Raw genomic sequence first — 23261 nt, forward strand, 5'->3', positions numbered from 1 at the left:
CTGCAAGTCCCTCCAAGAGGCCAAAAGCCTTCTAAGAGGCCCAGCACATGTAACCGGTTCCAAAGTACAACAGATACTTTTGAGCCTCTGGAAAGGAAGGCTACAGGCCCTGGAAGGAGGTTTTGAGCCTCTTGAAAGGATCTTGCAAGGAGGCTTCTGAACCTCTTGAGTGAAGGCTTTTGAGCCTCTAGAAAAACTTGAAAGAAGGCTTGCGAGCCTCTTGAAAGGAGACTTCTGCCAGACCTACTCTTGGAAGGAGACTTTTGGGCTCCTTGGAAAGGGACTTTTGTGCCACTTGAAATAAGGCTTCCGAGCCTTTTGAAGGGGTCTTCGAGGCCTCTTGGAAAAAGGCTTTTCAGCCTCTTGAGAAGAGGCTTCTGTGCTATCTTCAAAGGATCTTGAAAGGAGGCTTCCGAACATCTTAAAAGGAGGCTCACGAGCTTCTTGAAAGGAGGCTTACGAGCCTCTTGGAAGGAGGATTACGAGCTTCTTGAAAGGAGGTAACCTACCCACTTGAAAAGAGGCTACTTAAGTGCCCAGGAAGCTTCCGAGCATCTTGAAAGAAGGCTTTCGAGCCTCTTGAAAGAAGGCCTTCAGGCTGCTTAGAAGAGGACTTCCGAGAAGCGTAGAAGGATTCTTCTAAGCCTCTTGCAACAGAAACAAACGAGCTTAAGAAAAAAAATCATTTTGTTCATTCGACGTTTTGTTCGTTTGATTTTTCTTCCACCAGCCTTTCATACATTGTGCTGGTTGTTGAGGAGCAGGATACAATTGGGATTTTTTGATCGCATTACCATATTATGTACGATATAATTTTTTTTAAAAATAACCACAATTATCAAAACTTTATCAATAAATTTTGTTTGGAATTGTAAGCATTTTTGTCCGAGGTACCCCCTTGTGCAAGCGAAGGTACCACCAGGGGTACATGTACCCCAGGTTGTGAACCGCTGTTGTAGAGAACCATTTTCACCGGATTACTGTCCGAAATTCTGGATACGTGCCCGGCCCAACGCAATCTTCCGATTTTCGCGGTGTGAACGATGGATGGTTACACAAATAATGTGCCTTCGTATTTCACGACTAGCGTTATTATCAGCCAGTACCTGTTCGGCCGACACTGTTCAAATTATCCGCAAACCAAAGAAATCAACTGGATCTGTTGTGAATCATGCTTCGGATGACACTTTGAAACTCTACGCATGACACCTGTAACCGCATAAAGATTAAAACAATTTAAACAATTAACATGTAACGAATAAATTGCAATAATGCACTTTCTCTCTTGGTGCCCTGAGAGAGAGACGGCTAGGTGATGCCTTTTGCGGGATATGACGAGGTTTCATATGAGATTCCGGTCCATCAAATCCAGCCAATATATTTCCATAGCGTATTGCGCATTTTCTCTACAGCAAATAGTTTGCTCTATTCATAGCTGACCTTTTGTCTAGGATCCATGTCCTATTAGGGCACCTCGAATCAATTAATGCCATTTGGCATCAAAGATTCGATGTCTGTTTCTGGAGCTAACTTCTAATCACTACTAATCCTTTTATTGTCTACTTTATTTCTTCCAGGCTGCTTTTCTTCTCCCGAAAGAGGCTAGACTAGAGGCCTGGATAAGAGAAAACATGAATAGGTATGTATAAATCAGACCGTCAAAAACAGCAGCCAATCGAGTATTGGAGGTAACCACTTTCCCATTTTTCAGATCAATATCTTCCACATAATGTACATATTCACATATGAGTTTTCACAACATTGTAAATTATTGTCCAAGTCGGGTGGTTTAATCCCCGGAATATAAGAAATTAACTTTGATTGAACATAAAATGTTTGTTTCATTTTAAGTTATGCGTCTTCACAATTAATATCAGCAACCGAGCTTAACTTTCTACCGTTGAATGGCTATAGACGCTACCGCGGTGAATAAATTGTGTGCAGCAACCACTGCGACGGCAATCAATCACTGCTGTTGGGATCGATAACAACGCAATCGTTGCCATTTGATTGTACGTCTCTTTAAAAAAAAATTCAGGTAACATCAACTCTTCCGTTTCAAATGGGGGTTCTGAGAAGAACTGATTTATGCTTCTTGAGACCTTGTTGAGCATTCACAACTACTAACAGCAACTAAGCGATTGTCCGAATCTTGCGAGAATATTTCACTTTTTATATAAGATTTTTCTTAATCCACCATTATATACAAGAGCAAGTTTAATATTGAAAGAAGTTTTCACCACATCACCATATTCTCATGGTGACAATAGCAATAAACTTTCACTTTTCAATACAATTCTCTGTTACTGTAAATAATATTTGTCACATATCCAGTGTCTTCCATTTAAAATATTGATCCTGAAAAGGACCGGTTTATGCGCCTCGATGCATATCGAGGCCAGTTGCGGATGACCACTAAATGCTTCACCACGATTTGCTGTACTGCTGTACACTTGAGTTCTGCTGATGAAGGCCACGCGATGATGATTTTGCAGCAACACGCCGACGAGAACCACCGATATCGATGCCGGGACCACAACAACTGAACGCAACAGACTCCGACGACAGCAACTCATGCCGATGCAGGGACCACTGCATCCAAGGAATCTCGAACAAAGTGGCTCGCGCGCGCGGGATAGCTGCTTTCTTGTATTTAATATGTATAGTGAGCCCGATGCCCAGCCCTTTGTTAATATTTTAGTGACTAGAAAGGGGCATTAGAGGGAAATTTTTGCCAGTGGCGGCCGTCGACGGACAGTTGCTGCAGAAAATTATTCACAAAGATAATGTCTATAGCAAATAAGCGATAAATCCATTGAGTAATATCGTTGATGACCTTAAAATTGTTCAAATGCAATTTTCTCTCTCATTTTCACTCGCTTGTCATCGACAAGCCTGTTTTGCCAAAATTTTAAACAAATTCTGTTAAACGATTGTCGACGCTGAGGGACAACCACTTGCTGATTTCAAGCAAAACCGCAAACGCGCGCTTGAGAGCAGCATTTTGAATTGATTCGAGATGATGTCTGCACCAGTAGCGGTCCAAGTAACATCAATGGAAAGCATAAGTAAGTGCCTAGAACGCTAATTCCAGGCGCTGTAGTCTGAATTAGGCCGATACAAATATTAAATTTATTTTTTTGTAACTGAATGAGGAGTCAGACAAAGCTCTGACTCTATTTGAAAATCCCTTGCCATCCCTAGCCGCCAAAAAACATGTTTTGTGGTTCAGACAGACAAAACATACAGTTTAGGGTCACCTTCATGGAAACTGCCGATCGACCTGTTGGGCCCCTTTAGATTTTCCTGCTTCGTGGCTACTTTTAAGAACGCTAGCGCTAAAGATTTGAAGAAGCTTTTCGAAGTCAGTCGAACCAACATTTCCAGCTTTCCAAGTCAGTGAGTTATTGAGGCAATAGTCGGTTTGCTCCAGATAACTTTTTCTTCATCTGACCAGGATGTCCAGTTCACTCCACGCCAACCTGTCACTGTACTGCATAACACCCGACTCCCACTGATAGAGAGATATGTTACGTCGATTCCATATCTCGCTGAGTGCGCAACTCATCAAGTTGATCTAGTCGGCTTCGATAAAAAGTATTCTTCGCCTTACTTCTGTTCTACGCTTTACCTTCCAGGAACATTCACTACCTGAGTTCCAAGTTCTTCAACGAACGGTCTCTTCACAGTCGATCTTTGGTGAAACGACACCCAGTGAATTCTCACCGCCATAGAATTCTGGAAATGTGTGGTCGGATCTTTTTCCTGCAAATTAAAGATGATAGTCAAACGCCCAGACAACTCAAAGCGGTTCTAAAGAAGTAAGTCAAACATTGTTGGCTGCAGACGGGAGAAGCAGGCACGGGTGAGCTCCCCAGTCAACGATGGTAGGAAAGCTGCAACAACCGGCGATAATCGCCTCCTCTAAGATATTTCGACGACATGATTGGAACAAGGACAAATCCATGGGTGCCAGAGAAAAGACGCGACGTGGCATCAGTCCCTCACCGATCCTAATCAGCCGAAACGTTCGACCACTTAGAACAACCTATTCGAGTTTTGTTGACGACTTGTCCTAATTCAGATATAGGGAAACAATTTTGACAATTGACAATTTGCCGACGGCAGCAAGCAAGATTCCGCCCGGATGATCATGTGAGAACCATACAGTCATGCTTTGCATCATCCTGGAGTATGTCAATGAATTTCAAGAGTCCCCTCCATTTGGTGCTGATTGACCACTGAAAAGCACTTCGATCGTCTAAATCACGAAAAACGAGGGACATCCCTAGAAGCAAAGGGATAAAATCCAGAGTCCAGCACAATATAATCGCTAGAAGTGAGGGCAGAAGTTGGATGTATTATATCTCTTTTGCTCATTTGCTTCGCTAGTAATCGACGACAGAATCGTGGGCGCATGGCAACCCACCACCATAAACAATCCGTACTACCTCAGCCCAGATGACGATACTGCAGTACTTAACGCAACGGTTGAGTAAGCTGAATTAACCTGGTTGAACGTTACTCTCATCAACATCAACAACACCGAATCATTGGATGTGAACAACTCTAAAACCACGGTAGCCGGGTAAACAGTGGAGAAGGTCGAAAACCAAAGCTAGTCAACATTAGGCGGCGGTCTAAGCAATCCACCAAACCTCGAATACTCAACTCTAACGTGAAATCTGTTATGTACACCAGATACCAGTATTCGCAGAGGTCACTTAGATTTGGAAGTATCCCTCAACCGATGTCAACGTTTTACAGCTCGGACCTGATGGCCTCACAAATGGATTCTAAATGTTGAATCCCATCGAAGGTGCAATCGAAATCCGATATCAACAGCAACTCCACAGGGTGAAGCAGGCCTGCGATACACAACGTAAGATTTATTTATTTATCATCAGACTAAGGCCGGAGTGGCCTGTGCTGCACATAAAAGACTTCTCCATTCAGCTCGGTCCGCATGGCTGCCACTTCGCCAACCACGCAGTTCACGGAGGGTCCTGCAAGTCGTCCTCCACCCTGATCGATCCACCTTGCCCCTTACGCTGTGCACTCCTCGCCTTCTTGTTCCTGTCGGATCGTTGTCGAGAACCATTTTTAACCGGATTACTGTCTCCGACATTCCTGGCTACGTGCCCGGCCCACTGCATGATCTTCCGATTTTCGCGGTGTGAACGATGATGATGGTTCTCCCAACCCAGCTGATGCAACTCGTGGTTCATTCGTTCCTACTCTCCACGTACCGTCCGCCATCTCTACCCCACCATAGATGGTTCGCAACACTTTTCGCTTTTTCGAAAACTCCCAGTGCACGTTGGTCCTCCACGAGCATCGTCCAGGTCTCGTGTCCGTAGAGAACTACCGGTCCTAATAAGCGTTTTGTAGATAGTCAGTTTGAGTACGGCGGCGAACTCTATTCGATCGGAGCGTCTTACGGAGTCCAAAGTACGATGCGATTTCCAGCCACTATGCGTTTCCGGAATTTCTCTGCTGAAGTATCGTTATCGGCGGTCACCAGTGAGCCCAAGTACACAGGAATTCCTTCAACCTCATCCGATTTCGTCACCACCGATAGAAGCACTCGTGGTGGGTGGCTCACATTGACCTCTCTTGAGCCTCTTCCCTATCATGTACTTTCGTCTACGACGTGTTGATGACTAGTCCAATCTGTTTAAGCTTCAGCTTTCAGTCTGATGTAGGCTTCCTCCATCCCTCTCAAAGTTACGTGCCATGATATCAATGTCGTCAGCGAAACCAAATAACTGGACGGACTTCGTGAAAATCAGTACCACTCGTGTCAATCCCCTGCCCTTCGTATTACTCCCTCCAAAGCGATGTTGAATAGCAGACACGAAAGACCATCACCTGCCCGTAACCCTCTACGCGTTTCAGAAGGGACTTGAGAATGCCCCTGAAACTCGAACTCACGCACATCACCCGATCCATCGTCGCCTTGATCAACCGTATTAGTTTATCCGGAAATCCGTTTTCGTGCATTAGCACGACAACAACGTAAGAGCGGAGACGAAATTCGCAAGCAAGCGCTGGAACCCGGCAGGACATCGCAGCAGGGGTAGACCTATGATCTTCTGGAGACGACAGAGATTATTTTGGAACTCTTTGGAAGAATGTTTTTATTTTTTTATAAATCAATTGGAACTGTAACTCTCAAATAGGGTGACCATATGGTATCCTAAAGGAGGACATGACCTCCTTTTTCAATAAAATTCTTCCTTTTGCACTGAAATGTTCTCCTTTTTGGATATTTTCAAGAAACTGTTGCAAAAACAGCTATTCTTGTAGAAATTTTTGTTTATTAAAAAATACACAGAGATTTTGATTTCCAATATGAAATATTTTCCGTAAAGTGAATAACGCACTTAGAAGAAAAAAAAACTTGGTTTTCTGCGAATAGAACACATCGAATTACGTTTTGAAATCATCGTACGATATGTTACCTAGAATAGGCAAATCCCAAGGCAAAGTGAGGTAAAGCATAGCCGCCATGCATGTCATCTTTGGTAATCTTCAAATCTTATGACATCATAAGTTTTGAATATCTTCAGGCACTAGTTGAGAGTTTCGTAGACTTAAAGTTAACGATATCAGTCTTATTCGCATGTCTTGAATAATGATTCTCAATGATACTGTAGGAAAATTCCCGCAGGTCTACTGAGCATCTTGTGTCATGTTTATAATCAGTCATCTTCATAAATGTTCAGAGTTGTAATCGATGGTTCTATGTTTTAAGGTTAGAAAATCATAATGTTTCAGTTCTTCTTGCTAAAATTCAGTAGAATATCGCAGAAATTTTCCGCTTATCAATATTTATTTAATATTTGCTCACTGTTGATAATAAAATTAGTTGAAGCTAGTTTAACAGAAGCTACTCAATATAAAAACTGTGCTCGCAATTTATTACTGTAAAAGTGTTTAAAAAAGACCTAATAATGTAAATGGAGCGGTTGGTACGAGATGTCCCCGTTCTATGGCGTAAATGTGAAATCAGGTTAAGAATTGATGTACCTAATGGTTCTTAAAGAATAAATTAATGTATTTGAATCGATTTACAAAAAATTTTTTAGAACCGTATCATAGCTCCTTCATGGCCGGCGTCCTCATCCCATCAGAAGCAAATCAAAGGCAAAGGGGTTCAATTGGTTTTTAATATTTCTATGGTTTCAGCTGTGACCACGCATATTAAAAAAAAGGGACGAGATTGGATTATTACACAGTAAGCAAGCAGTAGGAACAGTTCAAATATAATATTCTTAACCAAATGAAGAACGAAAATTTTTAAACGTTATGTTATGCAAAGCACAGGAAGTATTCAGTATCTTGTATTCCATGTCCTCCTTTTCAACCAAATGTCCTCCTTTTTTGTAATTGTCCTCTTTTTGAAATATATCATATGGTCACCCTACACTCAAAAAGCAAGGTTATTTTCAGTGTATCGTACCTTTGCTTGGATTAGGGTAAACGAAAATCTGCAATCAGACGCCTGAGAAGACATCTCAGATCGTGTGGGGGTCGAGAAGCGCCCAGGCAGCTATCGCTGTCCATGAGCCGAAATTACCTCCTACGACAGAAACTCCCGCAGCTCATCCGCACATGTTTCTTGTATGGGTGAGCTTAGCGCCCATTGCATCCCCTCTACGGGGTTTTCTGAGGTCGTATGTATGCCGCTAACAAGTAGCACATGTCATTCAATAATTTTAAAATCGTTGGCATGCTGATATGGCGTGCTTCACCGATTCTACTTCAGACGTTACCGAAGTACTCCGTATAGTCCGGGAGGTCTGCAATTCCGAGCCTATACAAGAACGTCATGAACCAACCATGTTCAAACAACACATCTGTGATTTCGGAAGTACATTTGACCATTGCCCTAATTGATTCAACCAGTTTGAGTTTCATACTTGACTTAAACAAAAGCTTATAATTCTAGCAGTACTTTGGTGTTATGGATTATTTTTTGAAGAAATATTAGCGAGAGTTCAAAGCATAGCAGAAATGTTGTGATTTTAGGGGAATTGGGGCAAAATTGTTACTTTAAAGTGGTCTACCCACCGCGCAAACGATTCATCGCACTTTTTCCCTACAGGAAACATATATTTATTGAAGAAATATCAGCGTCAGCTCGAGGCATAGTAGAAATATTGTTATTTTTGGAGAAATATGGGCATAATGGGCACTCTAAAGTGGTCTGACCAGCTCGAAACCACATGCAAATGATTCATTGCACTTTTTTCCTTCAGGAAACTTTCCGGAAATTTTGCAGCGTCAGCTGGAGTCATTTAATTTCGAGCCTTTTCCTTTTGAAAATCACCAGTGTGCGTTTGTTTGAAAAACTGCACATGTAACATTTTTGGACAAAATGAGTTTTTTATCTATTCTGAATACTCGTCCAAAAATACATATTCTGGCAAAAAATACGGAAAAAAAATGTTCAGGAACGTATGATTTTTTTTCGTTTGTTTGATAAACTACATATGTGCACGCAATTTGAAGATTAACTATGCAGTACTGCTTGCAATTTTTGCACCGGAAGTGCCCCAGGGTGTTGAGTTTTGCCAAAAACTATTGATCTGTATCGAAGAAAACGAAAGATTCGATGCCAATTTGTTCAAAAACAGTTTTTTGTTGTTTTCTCGAAATTGTAAAACAGGGATATATGCAGTTTCTCAAACAAATGATTCAATTGGAGACCTCAGTTACATAAACATACAACAAATTTAAAAAAAAAATCCTATATCTATACTTGAAATAGATTAAGACGATAACGGACAATAAACCCAGGACAGGAATATTTAAAATATAGGGGAACGGTTTGCCACTTCATCTCATAGCGCCTATTTCCATCCCATCAAAAACAAAGCAATGGAAAGTAATTGGTTTTGTTTATTATTTTGTGATTTTTTCAGCAGTGAGCACGCATGTTGACAAAAAGAAGCGACGAATTTGGTGCCGTATTTCTTTGTTTAGCGATGAGAAGGATATATGTACAGTGAGATTGAGATCGGAACAGTTCCCCTACTATTAGTAGAAAAAAACAATGCAAAACGCATCTACCGGGCAAAATAGCCTCACTCATAAATTCACATAATTCACATTATATTATAATTTGTTTAGGGACATTTTTGAACGAAGGCTACCATTATAATAATTGAGCTGCAATTAATTGAGCAAAATCTCTTAATTTTCACTACAAATTCAACGATATGCGAGTAAGTTCCAAGATTAGGATTAAACTTAACTTTGGGTAAAAAAAACACTTTAATAAAGAGTACCAACCAACCAACCAATTTCTAAATATTTTAATTTAAAAATTGTATTGAAATCTTCCAGTTTTATTTTATTTTAATACAGCATCATTATAAAAATTACTTTTCTTGTATTACAATCTTGCTGAATTATATATGCCAAGGTTTTATAAAATATTCGTTTTTTATTGGGTGTATAAAAAATGCTTCCAAGATTTCACAACAACTTAAAGTGATTTTGGACAACAATTAAATGTTAGCTGAAGTGCGACATTTATCATAATGTAAGGCTTCAGTTTTGGCAAGCTCAGATTTTATGAGAAATAAAATGGTTTTTGCACGATTGATTCGTTAAATTTAAATATGACTACATTGTTTGAGAACGTTGTTGCCATTTCAATTCGATGAAAATACAAAAAACTAACTAACGATTATTATCACATCACATCACATCACCAGAATATAATTTGTTATGCCCAATCTAGTTTAGATTATATTGATCTCTTATATACTTGTGTATCCATGTAGAAATTTGGAGACTTCACCTAAAACGCCAGAAGTAAGATAATTGATTCAAACGTTAGCTCCCCGAGCGTCGAACCCTTCATGGTTTAAACAAATCTCTCCCGAAAAGCAAAACCATGATTAACAAAACTGCTCACAGGAACAGATATTTATTCGGCTTCTACACAGTTTTAGTCTGCCAGTAAACACAAAATACTAATTACTATGTCATAGATTAGCACTTTTCATTACCATAGATCGAATTAACACCGCAAATAAACACCACAAACAGGATCGAAGCACTATTCCCTAGAACCGCCATCGTTCCACGTTCTATGTAGCACAAATTCACTTTCACTCTCTGGTCAACTGCCACAACACTGTGCAATACCCTCGGCTGCACTTGCACTACAAAGCTCGCCTAGAATTTCTGCGACGCGCCCGGTCGCAACGCCAACGTTCGCGGTGAGTCCCACTTGCAAGCAACGCGTGTCCAGCGCCCGCGGCATCTCATTCACAAATGCTTCGCGAAAACGAAATCGTTTGGCCTGGCATCTATATAAATCATCTTTGGACAACGGGCTCTATAACCTGTAGCCATCATCATCATCATCACAATCACAATCATCGTCATTCCGATCATTGTCGTGTAGCTACGACGACCATCATCGGCTTTACCGCGAACAAGCTAATCAAGTGCGGTTGCATTCTATTTTACGGTTCTCCTTATGTTTATCTACCGGTTATCGGTGAGAAGTACCTGCACTTGAATTCGCTTCTCACTCATTGACTGATGCTTTGTGGATCGTGACCAAATTGTCTTGTCTGGCGCGCGACGGTGCGGCGCGGTGGCAGCCGAATCAGTTTACAGTTCATTGGATCGCCAGCGCTCAAAGGGTTGACTAAATCTGATTTTGGGTTGGCATTATGGCCCCCAATTCACAACATGAACAACTTAATGAGAGGTACTGTCTACGTTTGTCTATCGTTTTAAGGACCATCAAGTATCCACGTGGATACTAGCAAAAACAGTTAGCTTGGAAAATACCGTGAAAGGGAGTGTAATTAAGCTTACCAAATCAAATTGCATGAAAGAAAACATGAAAGATTATTATTTTACTGTGTTGGAATTTATGTAATGTGTAGACAATTCTCGCTTAACTTTTCAAAAGGACCTAAGTAACATTTTTTTCATGAATTAATTTGAATAGCGCAATCAACAGAACAACATGAAAGATTTTCATTGCAGTACTCAAATTAATTCATGAAAAATGTTACTTAGGTCGTTTTGAAAAGTTAAGCGAGAATTTATTAAATTTTAAAATTCTGGCAATATGTTGATACATGTTGAATAATTTTCAAATTGAATTCAACATTGAGGGTATGCGACACTATCCCAACTAGAAGAGAATATCAAACGTACACTGCCAAAAATATATATATAAGACATATGTGTCGCCGTTATAAATTTTTGCAATAGCTCCACCCTAATATAATCGATATAGAACCACACATAAATTTAATGATTTCTAATATGAGAGCACACATAAAGTTTATTTGGATAAATATTGTATTAGTAGTTCGCGCGGAGAATGGTTTTGTGTGCACTAATATACATCATAAGTTAAATCTATGGATTTTTGCCAATGTGTGGATTTTTAGTAGTGTATATCATATTGAGTTACTGAGTTCTTTAACTAATTTTCTTACAATAGCTGTTATAAGCCTTCCCAAGCCGTGCCTTAAGTTGTGCGGCTACAAAACAAGACTATGCTGAAGGTGGCTGGGTTCAATTCGTGGTCCGGTCTATGAAATTTTCTCGACTTCCCTGGGCATAAAAGTATCATAGTGTTAGCCTCATGATATACGAACCCAAAAATGGTGACTTAGACCTCGCTGTTAATAACTGTGGAAGTGCTGAATGAACACTAATTTGTCTAACTAATTGGCAATGTCCCAGTTGGAGATTAATGCCAATTAGAAGAAGAAGCTGTTATAAGCTTGATTCAGGAAGATTCTTATTGATGGACGGCACTTCTCCGACATTATCGACGTCAGGACATATCGTGGCGCTAACATCGACTCTGACCACTATCTGGTCGTCTAAGACGAGTTAAGTAACTCCATTTAATTCCACCAATTATTTCGATATCTTTGCAGATACGTATTTCGACCACAACTGTGTCATCGTCTTCAGTGTCTCGTACTTGACTCGACTTGCCGCTTGGGCCTGAAGATAGGCAATAAAATTATAAATAGAAACGATTACCAGACACATACTCTATATTGCTGGGGCCACATGGCACAAATTAATTCAAGGTGCCCAAATAGGATAAGGATCATACACAAAAAGCCACTACACTACTTTCTTCCTGGCCTGCGACAGTGTTAATGGCTGCCTTCTCATAATCGGTAACAATTCACTTCGGGTGCAAGTGAACACCGAGTTCTCCTGTGTACTCCAACAATTTCTCGAATGCTTCAGAGTAACATTTCTTCGACTTAGAAGGTAGAAAGTAATATACCAGCGGTTTATACATGTTTCCGAGGGATCCCTGAATTGTATAGATTTGTTTGAAATTGCATGGTGTCGTGTCGAAAGTGACATCCATTAACCATACATCAGATGCAAGGTGTCTGATGATATCCGCTGTTGATAACATCAGGAGTCTGCCGCTTTGAGTGTCCAGGTTCCTTAATAGAAACGGGGTGCTTTCTTCGGTATTTAAAAAAATTCCCGCTTGTGTTTTTTTGCATGGAAGGCGGAAGAGAAAAGGAATTGTTGATAACAATTAATTTGAATTAGTTAGTACTTGTGTTAGTTGTGTGACGTGTCCTTCCAGAGCTTGTTTTGGCTTTCCTTTGTTGGTTGTCAGCAACTTATAGTTGCACTCTTCGACTTGATTTTTCATTTGTGACTTGATCCAATCACGTACAGCTAGAGATTGGTTTTTGATCGGCGAAAAATATTTCATGGAGTAGGGACACGGCAGGTATTTCCGTCCATCGTCGTAGGGGCTAAAACCAACGAAAGCAATGTACATTTGCTAGAACTCCACTATAGCAGAACGTTTCTCCTGAGCTTACGATTTAGTACGTTTGAGTTTTACAAAAAAGCGTCTGTTTTATTGGTTTTCGAGACTATGACGAACAGACGAAAATACCTGCCGTGTCCCTATCTGATTTTGTTGGCTGTTACTATGTACGTTGCTAACGATAGATTCTTGATTATACTCTGAGATGATATAAGACATCTCATAGCGCGCAGCATACAAGAAAAAGGTACGCTCAGTACGTATATAAGCATTCAGTTTATATGTAAACATTTGACGTCACGATTATTTATTTCTTGTAAAGTATGATATCAACGTAATGATATATTTTGACAAACAATTTTAAAGATGATCACCACTGCACCTTTCTCTCCCTTTGTTCATCAATTCATACCGCTGAATATAGAAATATTGATTGAAATTTTATTTCATTGGAAAAAATCTGCCACCACCACCGCTGCGACTGCTTGTGGACGCCCTGGCCGCTCTCCGTGATATCCTGAATGAAAATGACACGCGCACGCGAAACACGGGTCTCTGTATACACAGGGAAAACGAAGCAGTGGACCAAAAAGGCCCGTACCTCACATCAATCTGATGTTCGTGTTGGGGATGCATGAACGTGTTGGGGATGCATGATTGATTATTTTTGATTTCTTCACCGGGTTTGTAATGAAATAACATTTTCAATAGTTTAACGTTGATAATCAATATGATTTTGCAAACTGCTGGAGAGTTTCCGAATCGATTGATAAGAAAATCTTGAAAATCCATCGAAAGATGAAAACGCTATTAGCGTTTGAAATTTCTCATAATTTCGTGACAGTCTCGAATTTAGAAATTTCCGTTTTACACCCTGTATCCGAGTCTTTCTCTTAGACGTAGTTTACGCCAAAACCATATTTCTGGAAGCTGGAAACCAACCGTTCGTTGGTGCGTCACTTTTTTCGAATAGCGGAGTGAAACTTGCCCTGACTTCACTCAATCCTAGGATTTCGAGCTTCATTCGTCGCCGTTCACTGGCGATTTGTGCAGAAAGGTTTGTTAAGTTAACAGTAGGTTGTTGGTCTAAGATTCTTAACCGCCGTGATGGGGCAGGAGAGAGCATTTCCCAAGTAACAATTTTCATGCTTGTTGGATTTATTTAATTCTTATAGCGGATTTATGACAGCAGTCACCATGGCTAGTTGCTCAGATTTATTGGCGATCTTATTGCTATCAATAAACCTCTAATAAATCTGCTTGAAAAGCTTCAAACGTCAAATGCCGATTGGTCTTGTTAGCAACTATATGGTTGTAACGAAGAGCGTAATAAGTCCAATTTTCAAAGCTTGATCAAAGCCATAATTTTTGGTCATAATGTGGTCAAATGAATAACCTCAATAAGAATATATACATTGCAAAGGGTTTTTAACGGTGTTCAATAAAAGCAACATTTTTCTGATCGAAATCTATGATGGCCATATTGGAAATGGAGAACCATCTTCAAGTCAGTGAAATTTATCACTGGAATTTATGATTAAACGGTGTTTTCGCCGCAAAAGCTATAGAAAACAAACATATTTGGGTGTAATATCAATAAATTTAGTGAAGATTTACGTTATTGATGTTATAATAATTTTAAATTTATTGCCCAAAACTATATTATTTTGCGGGCGCGTAGTGCTTAATCTCATTTTTGCACTAGCTTTCACCATGAAATCGAGCGCGCACCTCATTTCCATGAAAGTATATTGAAAAAAACTTGAAAAATTATTATTTTGTATTCATCCTCATCATGATTTTCATCAACACTTGTTATTATTTTTGTTTGTTATTATTTTTTGCAAGGTTTTGTTTCTCTTTTTTCAAAGCAACATTTTTGACAGCTGCCGCAGCCAAATTCCCTTTTTTGGGGCGGCTTTAAACGGATTTTATATACTCTTATAAAGAGGTTTATAGTGGTAATCTAGAGAGGGCCATTTGGACATATCTTACTCTTATAGTGGTCATCAGAAGGTAATCCTGCAGTAATGGGTTTTATGATCAGTTCTTGTAATTCGATCTTGAAAACCACTCCTAGAGCGGAATAAAACTTGAAATGTTACTTGGGTTCGTATTCAGCGCTTTGAGCGGCACATAGCCGCTTTACAGCTTTAAAAAAATAACTGAGCTCACTAGTCAAGTCCCAGCACATCCTATAAACAGGCAACGGATCGTGAACCCAACAAACATATCTAACACTTTTTTAATAAAGGCATATACAATTCTGCAAGGTTTATTTTTTTTAAATAAGTTTTTTCTGTGGTAATAATACAACATTGTAAGATTTCAAGTCAATGATTAAATTTGATGGCCAAAATTTTATACCGATTTCGCAAAAGTTTTATACAGAACTGTATAGAAATCTGGCATCCACTGCACAATGGAAAAAAAATGTCCATAACGCGAATAGATTCAATATACGTACAGGAGGATTGCGCTGAAATATTGAACCTTCAGAGGAATCATGCAAAGGTGGTTAACCCGTAAATGCCCAGGATGAACTTTTAATTTTGAAAACCATTTAGGGGAACTGTTCCGTTTTCAATCTCACTGTACATATATTCATCTCATCGCGAAACAAAAAAATACGGCACCAATTTTGTCGCTTCTTTTTGCAAACATGCATGCTTGCAGCATCACTGCTGAAAAATCACAAAAATAATAAACAAATCAAATACTTTTTCATTGCTTTGTTTTTCGTAGGACCAATATCGGAGCTATGAGATGAACTCCAGGAGCAGTAACCCTATCTCTGAGGTTTTTAGAGGTTTTTACTCGGAATTTACACCAAAATCAAGAGGAATAGTGGTACTTTTAGGCACATGCAAACCCTCCCCTCCGAACTCTCCCTCTTTTTATGATTGAGAAAACTAGGTGGCCCAAAAGCGTAATTTTAGGCCGTGATACTGGTCTTATTGGGAGATTTAGCAGTCTGTTTAACAACCTGTATGCACAGAGCTATTCAATATCATTCAATTGTATGAGATTTGTGCAAATAATGTATCAAAAAAAATTTAAGGCCTCCAATACATTTGTCAGATTGTGGTGAAGTTGCTCTAAATAAATTAAAATTGTATGTGCCTGAAGCATGAACTGATAGTGATCCAACAAGTTCATACAAGCCCCTAGAGCCCGTGCGAATGTTTCACCATTAAAGTATGTCCAACTCAGATGTTCTAGGTTCTCCAAACTGTTCGGGAGTTGAGTTCAATTGGTCTACCATGTCAATTATGCCTGATATCAAACCGACAGCGACCCAGCGTGTCCATATAAGTCCTAAGAGCCCATGCGAATGCTTCATCATTCAAATAATATGTTCTAGGTTCTCCAAATTGTCCGGGAGATGAGTTCTATTGATCTTCCAGGTCAATCTGATATGAAACCGAGAGCAATCCAGCGTGTCCATATGAGTTCTTAGAGGCCATGCAAATGCATAACCAGTCAAATAAGTCCAACGCAGATGTTCTAGGTTCTCTAAATTGTTCTGGAGTTGAGGTCAATTGGTCTACCAGGTCCACTACCTATGTATGATCTCATACCGACAGCAACCCAGCGTGTCCATATAAGTCCTTAGAGCCCATGCGAATGCTTCATCATTCAAATAAGTTCAACCCAGATGTTCTAGGTTCTCCAAATTCATCATTGAAATAAGTACAACGCAGATGTTCTAAGTTCTCCAAATTGTCTGGGAGTTGAGTTCAATTGGTCTACCAGGTCAACTACACCTGATATCAAACCGACAGTAACCCAGCGTGTCCATATAAGTCCTAATAGCCCATGCGAATGCTTCATCATTCAAATAAGTACAACGCAGATATTCTAGGTTCAACAAAGCTTTGTTTTTGTCGGAGATAATAATGACAAAGATTCGAAATTTTGTTGCTAACTTTTCATACCGTTATTTTGCATTATCTGTACAGCAAATTTCGGTTTTATGCTATCGTAGTTTCTGCTTTTATGGAAATATTCGAGAATCTAACTCTGATTACGAAAATAGCATCGTATTCTCGGAAATATCAGAGCATGCAAGGGAAATGATTCTTGTCATATTGTGTTCGGGTTCTGATAAAGGCTTGTTGCGAAGTGCGTTTGTCAGTAACAAACTCTGTTGATGACAAAGGGTATATTGTTAGGCGTTGCTCGAATATTGATTCCCTGCTCATCATTCAAATAAGGCCATCGCAGATGTTCTAAATTCTCCAAATTGTCCGGGAGTTGAATTCAATTAGTCTACCAAGTCAACTACGCCTGATATCGAACCTCCGAGTCCATATAAATTCAAGAATCCCAGCACGTCATAGTCTGGTACCAGGCGTGAATCATTCGCCAAGGCTCTGAGATGTAGACATGATGGGTTGTTTTTGAATTAGAACCAGTCTTGATTGAGCAGGTAGACGAGATGATCTAAACTCCAGAATCTGCAATTGACCTATTTGAATAGTCAATCAGTCGATACGTTTATAGGGGATTTATATGGGCGTGCTTGGTTGCTTTTGGTTTTGTACCAGACATAGTCAAACTGGCAGACCAATTGATCTCAACTCCGGAACAATCTGTAGAACTCTATTGGAATTCCAATACATTCTGGAGATTATTATTTATTCAGACTAAGGCCGAAGTGGCCTGTGCGGTATATAAGAGTCTTTTCCATTCGGCTCGGTCCATGGCTACACGTCGCCAACCACGCAGTCTACGGAGGGTCCGCAAGTCATCTTCCACCTGATCGATCCACCTTGCCCGCTGCGCACCTCGCCTTCTTGTGCCCGTCGGATCGTTGTCGAGAACCATTTTCACCGGGTTACTGTCCGACATTCTGGCTACGTGCCCGGCCCATCGCAGTCGTCCGATTTTCGCGGTGTGAACGATGGATGGTTCTCCCAACAGCTGATGCAATTCGTGGTTCATTCGCCTCCTCCACGTACCGTCCGCCATCTGCACCCCACCATAGATGGTACGCAGCACTTTCCGAAAACTTCGAAAACTCCAAGTGCGCGTTGGTCCTCCACGAGCATCGTCCAGGTCTCGTGTCCGTAGAGGACTACCGGTCTAATTAGCGTTTTGTAGATTGTCAGTTTGGTACGGCGGCGAACTCTATTCGATCGGAGCGTCTTGCGGAGTCCAAAGCACCTACGATTTCCAGCCACTATGCGTCTCCGAATTTCTCTGCTGGTGTCATTTTCGGCAGTCACCAGTGAGCCCAAGTACACAAATTCTTCTACCACCTCGATTTCGTCACCACCGATGCAAACTCGCGGTGGGTGGCTCACATTGTCTTCTCTTGAACCTCTTCCTATCATGTACTTCGTCTTCGACGTGTTGATGACTAGTCCGATCCGCTTAGCTTCCCTCTTCAGTCTGATGTAGGCTTCCTCCATCTTCTCAAAGTTACGTGCCATAATATCTATGTCGTCGGCGAAACCAAATAGCTGGACGGACTTATTGAAAATTGTACCACTCGTGTTAATCCCTGCTCTTCGTATTACACCTTCCAAAGCGATGTTGAATAGCAAACACGAAAGACCATCACCTTGCCGTAACCCTCTGCGGGTTTCGAAGGGACTCGAGAATGCCCCTGAAACTCGAACTACGCACATCACCCGATCCATCGTCGCTTTGATCAACCGTGTCAGTTTATCCGGAAAACCGTGTTCGTGCATTAGCTGCCATAGCTGGTCCCGATCGATTGTATCATATGCGGCTTTGAAGTCGATGAATAGATGATGTGTGGGCACGTTGTATTCGTGGCATTTCTGCAGTACTTGGCGAATGGCAAACACCTGGTCCGTGGTGGAGCGTTCGCCCATAAAACCCGCCTGGTACTGCCCACGAACTCCCTTGCAGTTGGTGCTAGTCGACGGCATAAAATTTGGGAGAGTACCTTGTAGGCGGCGTTCAGCAATGTGATTGCGCGGTAGTTGCTACAATCCAGCTTATCGCCCTTTTTGTAGATGGGACACACGACACCTTCCATCCACTCCTGCGGCAAAACTTCCTCCTCCCAAATCTTGGTAATGACCCAGTGCAGCGCTCTAGCCAGTGCCTCACCACCGTGTTTAAATAGCTCTCCTGGTAGTTGGTCAACCCCAGGGCTTTGTTGTTCTTTAGCTGGCCAATCTCCTCCTGGATTTCCTGGAAATCCGGAGCCGGTAAAATTATGTCCTGCGCGCGTTTTCCCAGGTCCATCACCATACCGCCATCTTCGTCTGCCACATCGCCATTCAGGTTTCTTCGTAGTGCTGCCACCACCTTTGGATCACCTCACGCTCGTTGTTAAGAAGGTTCCCGTTTATGTCCTTACACATATCGTATGGCACGTGGGCCTTACGTGAACGGTTTAACTTCTCATAGAACTTTCGTGTGTTATTAGCGCGGTACAGTTGGTCCGTCTCTTCACGGTCTCGATCTTCCTGCTGGCACATTTCGAGTTTTGTCTGTTCCGCGCCCGTTTTTATCGTGCCTCGTTCGCCCTCGTGCGGTGTTGCAGTAATCTCGTCCACTGACTGCTCACATTCGCCGTCATATCAGTCATTTCTCTGATCCGGGGGCACCGGGCCAAGTGCAGCGATTGCGGTGCTACCAATGGCGGATCGAATATCTCTCCAGCCATCTTCAAGAGATGCTGCGCCTGGCTGCTCTTCCGTTGGAAGTGCCACTTCCAGCTGCTGCGCGTTCTCTTGGGCTAGTCTACCGTCTTGTAGTCGCCCAATGTTAAGCCGCGGCGTCCGACTTCGACGCGTGTTGTACACCGTCGAGAGTTTTGAGCGCAGGCATACTGCAACGAGGTAGTGGTCGGATTCAATATTCGCACTGCGGTAAGTGCGGACGTTCGTGATGTCGGAGAAGAATTTACCGTCGATTAGAACGTGGTCGATTTGGTTTTCCGTTTCTTGGTTAGGTGATCTCCATGTGGCCTTGTGGATATTTTTGCGGGGAAAGAAGGTGCTTCGGACTACCATTCCGCGGGAGGCTGCGAAGTTTATGCATCGTTGGCCGTTGTCATTCGATACGGTGTGCAGACTATCCGGTCCGATGACCGGTCTATACATTCCTCCCTTCCTACCTGTGCGTTCATGTCACCGATGACGATTTTAACGTCCTCAGTGGGCATCCATCGTATGTCTGCTCCAGCTGTGCGTAGAACGCTTCTTTCTCGTCGTCGGGTCTCCCTTCGTGTGGGCAGTGCACGTTGATGATGCTATAGTTGAAGAAACGACCTTTAATCCTCAGCTTGCACATCCTTGCGTTGATTGGCTGCCACCCAATCACGCGTTGGCGCATCTTACCCAGCACTATGAAGCCGTTTCCCAGCTCGTTGGTGGTGCCACAGCTTTGGTAGAAGGTAGCCGCTCGATGCCCGCTTTTCCACACTTTCTGTCCTGTCAGCAAATCTCCTGCAGCGCCACGACGTCGAAGTTGCAGGGATGTAATTCATCGTAGATCATCCTGTCGCAACCTGCGAAACCTAGCGACTTGCAATTCCATGTTCCAAGCGATAAATTTGAAAAGTGAATGTTCAATGTGTTTTGTCTGTTTGTCTGTGCTAGAATAGTGTTCGAAAATTATCAATGGAAATGAATAACTACTGATTTTATTACTTTGCACAATAGGAAAAAAGGAGGTATTTCTGACCAAAATTATGAATCCTGCGATAAACAGTGGTATTCATCATTAAACATAGACAGAATAGAAAAATATTTTTTCTGAGCCTTCAATGGGGTATGAGGCCAATTTTCGGCATAGTATCGATTTTTGTCATATTCTACAAAACCAACGGAATTCGGTCACTTTTTGGCTAGCAATAAGCCTGTTTGATGGTGGATAAAATACCAATGGTCACATAAACTGTATATTCGTGTCACAGACAAATGGAGGCAACACAGATTTCCTAAAATGATCAAAAAAGCACTATCAGCTTCTGGTGTTGAAAATTCACTGAGTAGAACTTATTGAAACAACAAAGGAGGGTAGAACAGATTCAATTAGCGTAATATTGTGACATCAACGAAATGGAATTTCATTTATTTAATATTTCATTAAAATTTCATTCTTAATTATAAAAACCCAGATTAATCCACCTAGCGGTGATGGTGCCTTTCTCGACCTTCGTAAAATGTGTGTGCTTGAAAATAGATGAGCTAGAAGCTAGGAGTAAAAAAGACAAATTTCTTTGTCCGTTCTATGAAAATCAGATTATTTATGGCAAAGATATTGTAGATCCAGTTGAAAACCGAAAATCATATTTTGTCCCATTCCCGGATGTCGCGACTGCATCGCGAGTGGTGCCCGACTATGGCACAGTTGCGCACTACTCGCGATGCAGTTGCAACATCCGAAAATGCGAGAAAATGCGATTGTCGCGAAACCTCAGTTCGGTTTTCAGCTTGATCTACAATATGCTAATAAGAATTTCGACATTTTGTTTCCTTTTCCAATCTTTATGACGTACATACCCCTGTTTTATTTTACCCAGTCATATATTTTAAGGATATCACTTTTGGATGTAAATTGAACTGAAGCTCCGACTACACAAAAAGAAAACGAAAATGTCATTCCCATCAAGCGAGCGGAGGGCAATATTTGTTATGATATAAATCTCATGACCGTCTTTCTGCCAAACTCCCGTATGAAGAGGGAGGGAAGTGTATCAGTGTTGAAGCATCCGATAGTTCGTTTGCGAAAAGAAATTATAGCCTTTCGGTACAACTTTGTTGCACAAGAAAGGCAAAAAGTATTTTGGCCATAATTTCTAAGGTAATAGTCCAATCTGGCCAACTTTCTAAATAGAACAGGATTCCGCATCTAATGCAATTTGTTGTGAGTAAATCGGTTGAGGGTAGTCCAGAGTGCAGTGCGTGATCTCTCTTGTTTCGGACAGCAGAACGATCGCGCGGTCGGCCGAAGTATTGTGTTCTGCATTGCGCGGCCGGTAATAAAAATTAATCAGTTCAATGTGTGGTCTCTCTTGTTTCGGACAGCAGAACGATCGCGCGGTCGGCTGAAGTATTGTGTTCTGCATTGCGCGACCGGTAATGAAAATTAATCAGTTCAGTGCGTGATCTCTCTTGTTTCGGACAGCAGAACGATCGCGCGGTCGGCCGAAGTATTATGTTCTGCATTGCGCGGCCGGTAATGAAAATTAAACAGTTCAGTGCGTGATCACTCTTGTTTCGGACAGCTGAACGATCGCGCGGTCGGCCAAAATATTAGTGTTATTTCCCATCCCATAGATCGCATCACTTACCAAAGTGAATCCAGATAAATTATCCTTTGTAACTAAAACGAAATCCTATCCCAAGACAATCGTGGAGATGCAGAGGTATACTCGGTCTCTAGTAGCAACGAGAGTCGGACTAACAATCCTTCCATTCCTATATGACCGTAAGGACGTGGCCGGCGCCGTTATTGACTTTAAATATTTGAGCTCCCGAAACGTGTACATTGAGAATGGGTAGCTAACCCCAAGCCCCATTCATTGTGTTCTCTGTACAATTTCGCAAGTTCAGTCAATCAAGGAGTAGCAACTACGAATTGTGCGGTCATAATGCTCATGCTCATGCTCATGCTCAGTAAATCGGTTGAGGGTAGTCCATTAAAAGTCAGCTAGACTTTTTCACTCGCTTTTTTATAACACATAGTATATTTTGGCCATAATTTCTGTGCCCATGGTCCAAATTTTCAATAGAAAACAATACGACAGGATTCCGCGTCGAATGAAACTTGTTGGAATTATAGATAGTGGAATATATAGATGAGTGAAGATAAATCTTCTGCCTACAAACGAACTGTCAAACGTGTCTCCAAACGAGCATGACGTCACGATTTCAATGGAAACGTTAAGGGCTGTGACGTCATATGTGCGTGTGCACTGGCAGAAAAATCGACTCAGCCATGCTTTCGCTCATCTATATATTCTACTATCTATAGTTGGAATTAAATCGGTTGAGGATAAGTTCCAAAAAAGTGAGCTAAACTTTTCGCACTTTTGGTGCGCGCACACACACACAGAGACATCATCGCAGTTCGTCGAGCTTATACGTATATAACACTATGAGTCTCCAGGCCTTCTGTAAAAGTTTGGTTTTGGAGCGAACATACAGCCTTTTCGTATAAAAAGGCAAAAATGGTGTTTCAGCAGTAATTTCCGATCCCATAGTCCGATCTAGCCAATTTTCAATAGAAAACAATGGGACAAGATTCTGCGTCGAATGCAATCTGTTGCGAGCGTCAATAGATGAAGTCTAAGTGCTAAAAAAGTGAGCTAAACTTTTTCGAACTCTTTTTCACAATAAATAGTAATTTGACCATAACATCTAAGCCCATAGTCCGATCTGGGCCAATTTTCAATAAGAAAATATGAGACATTCTGCGTCGAATGCAACTTGTTGTGAGCAAATCAGTTGAGGATATATGT

The 23261-nt window shown here is 41.3% G+C and overlaps 1 protein-coding gene across 1 annotated transcript in view; it reads right to left on the reverse strand.

Moving 5' to 3' along the window:
* The window catches only part of LOC134224523 (sodium/potassium/calcium exchanger 4-like), a 55309-nt gene extending 45024 nt beyond the window's left edge, over positions 1-10285 (reverse strand). Inside the window, exon 1 of the mRNA XM_062703897.1 lies at positions 10026-10285. Coding sequence (XP_062559881.1) covers positions 10026-10095 — 70 coding nt within the window. The 5' untranslated portion in view covers positions 10096-10285. The remainder of the gene's footprint in view (positions 1-10025) is intronic.
* Positions 10286-23261: the final 12976 nt, after the last annotated feature.

The sequence above is a fragment of the Armigeres subalbatus genome, chromosome 3, assembly GCF_024139115.2.
Source record: "Armigeres subalbatus isolate Guangzhou_Male chromosome 3, GZ_Asu_2, whole genome shotgun sequence".
Taxonomy (NCBI): domain Eukaryota; kingdom Metazoa; phylum Arthropoda; class Insecta; order Diptera; family Culicidae; genus Armigeres; species Armigeres subalbatus.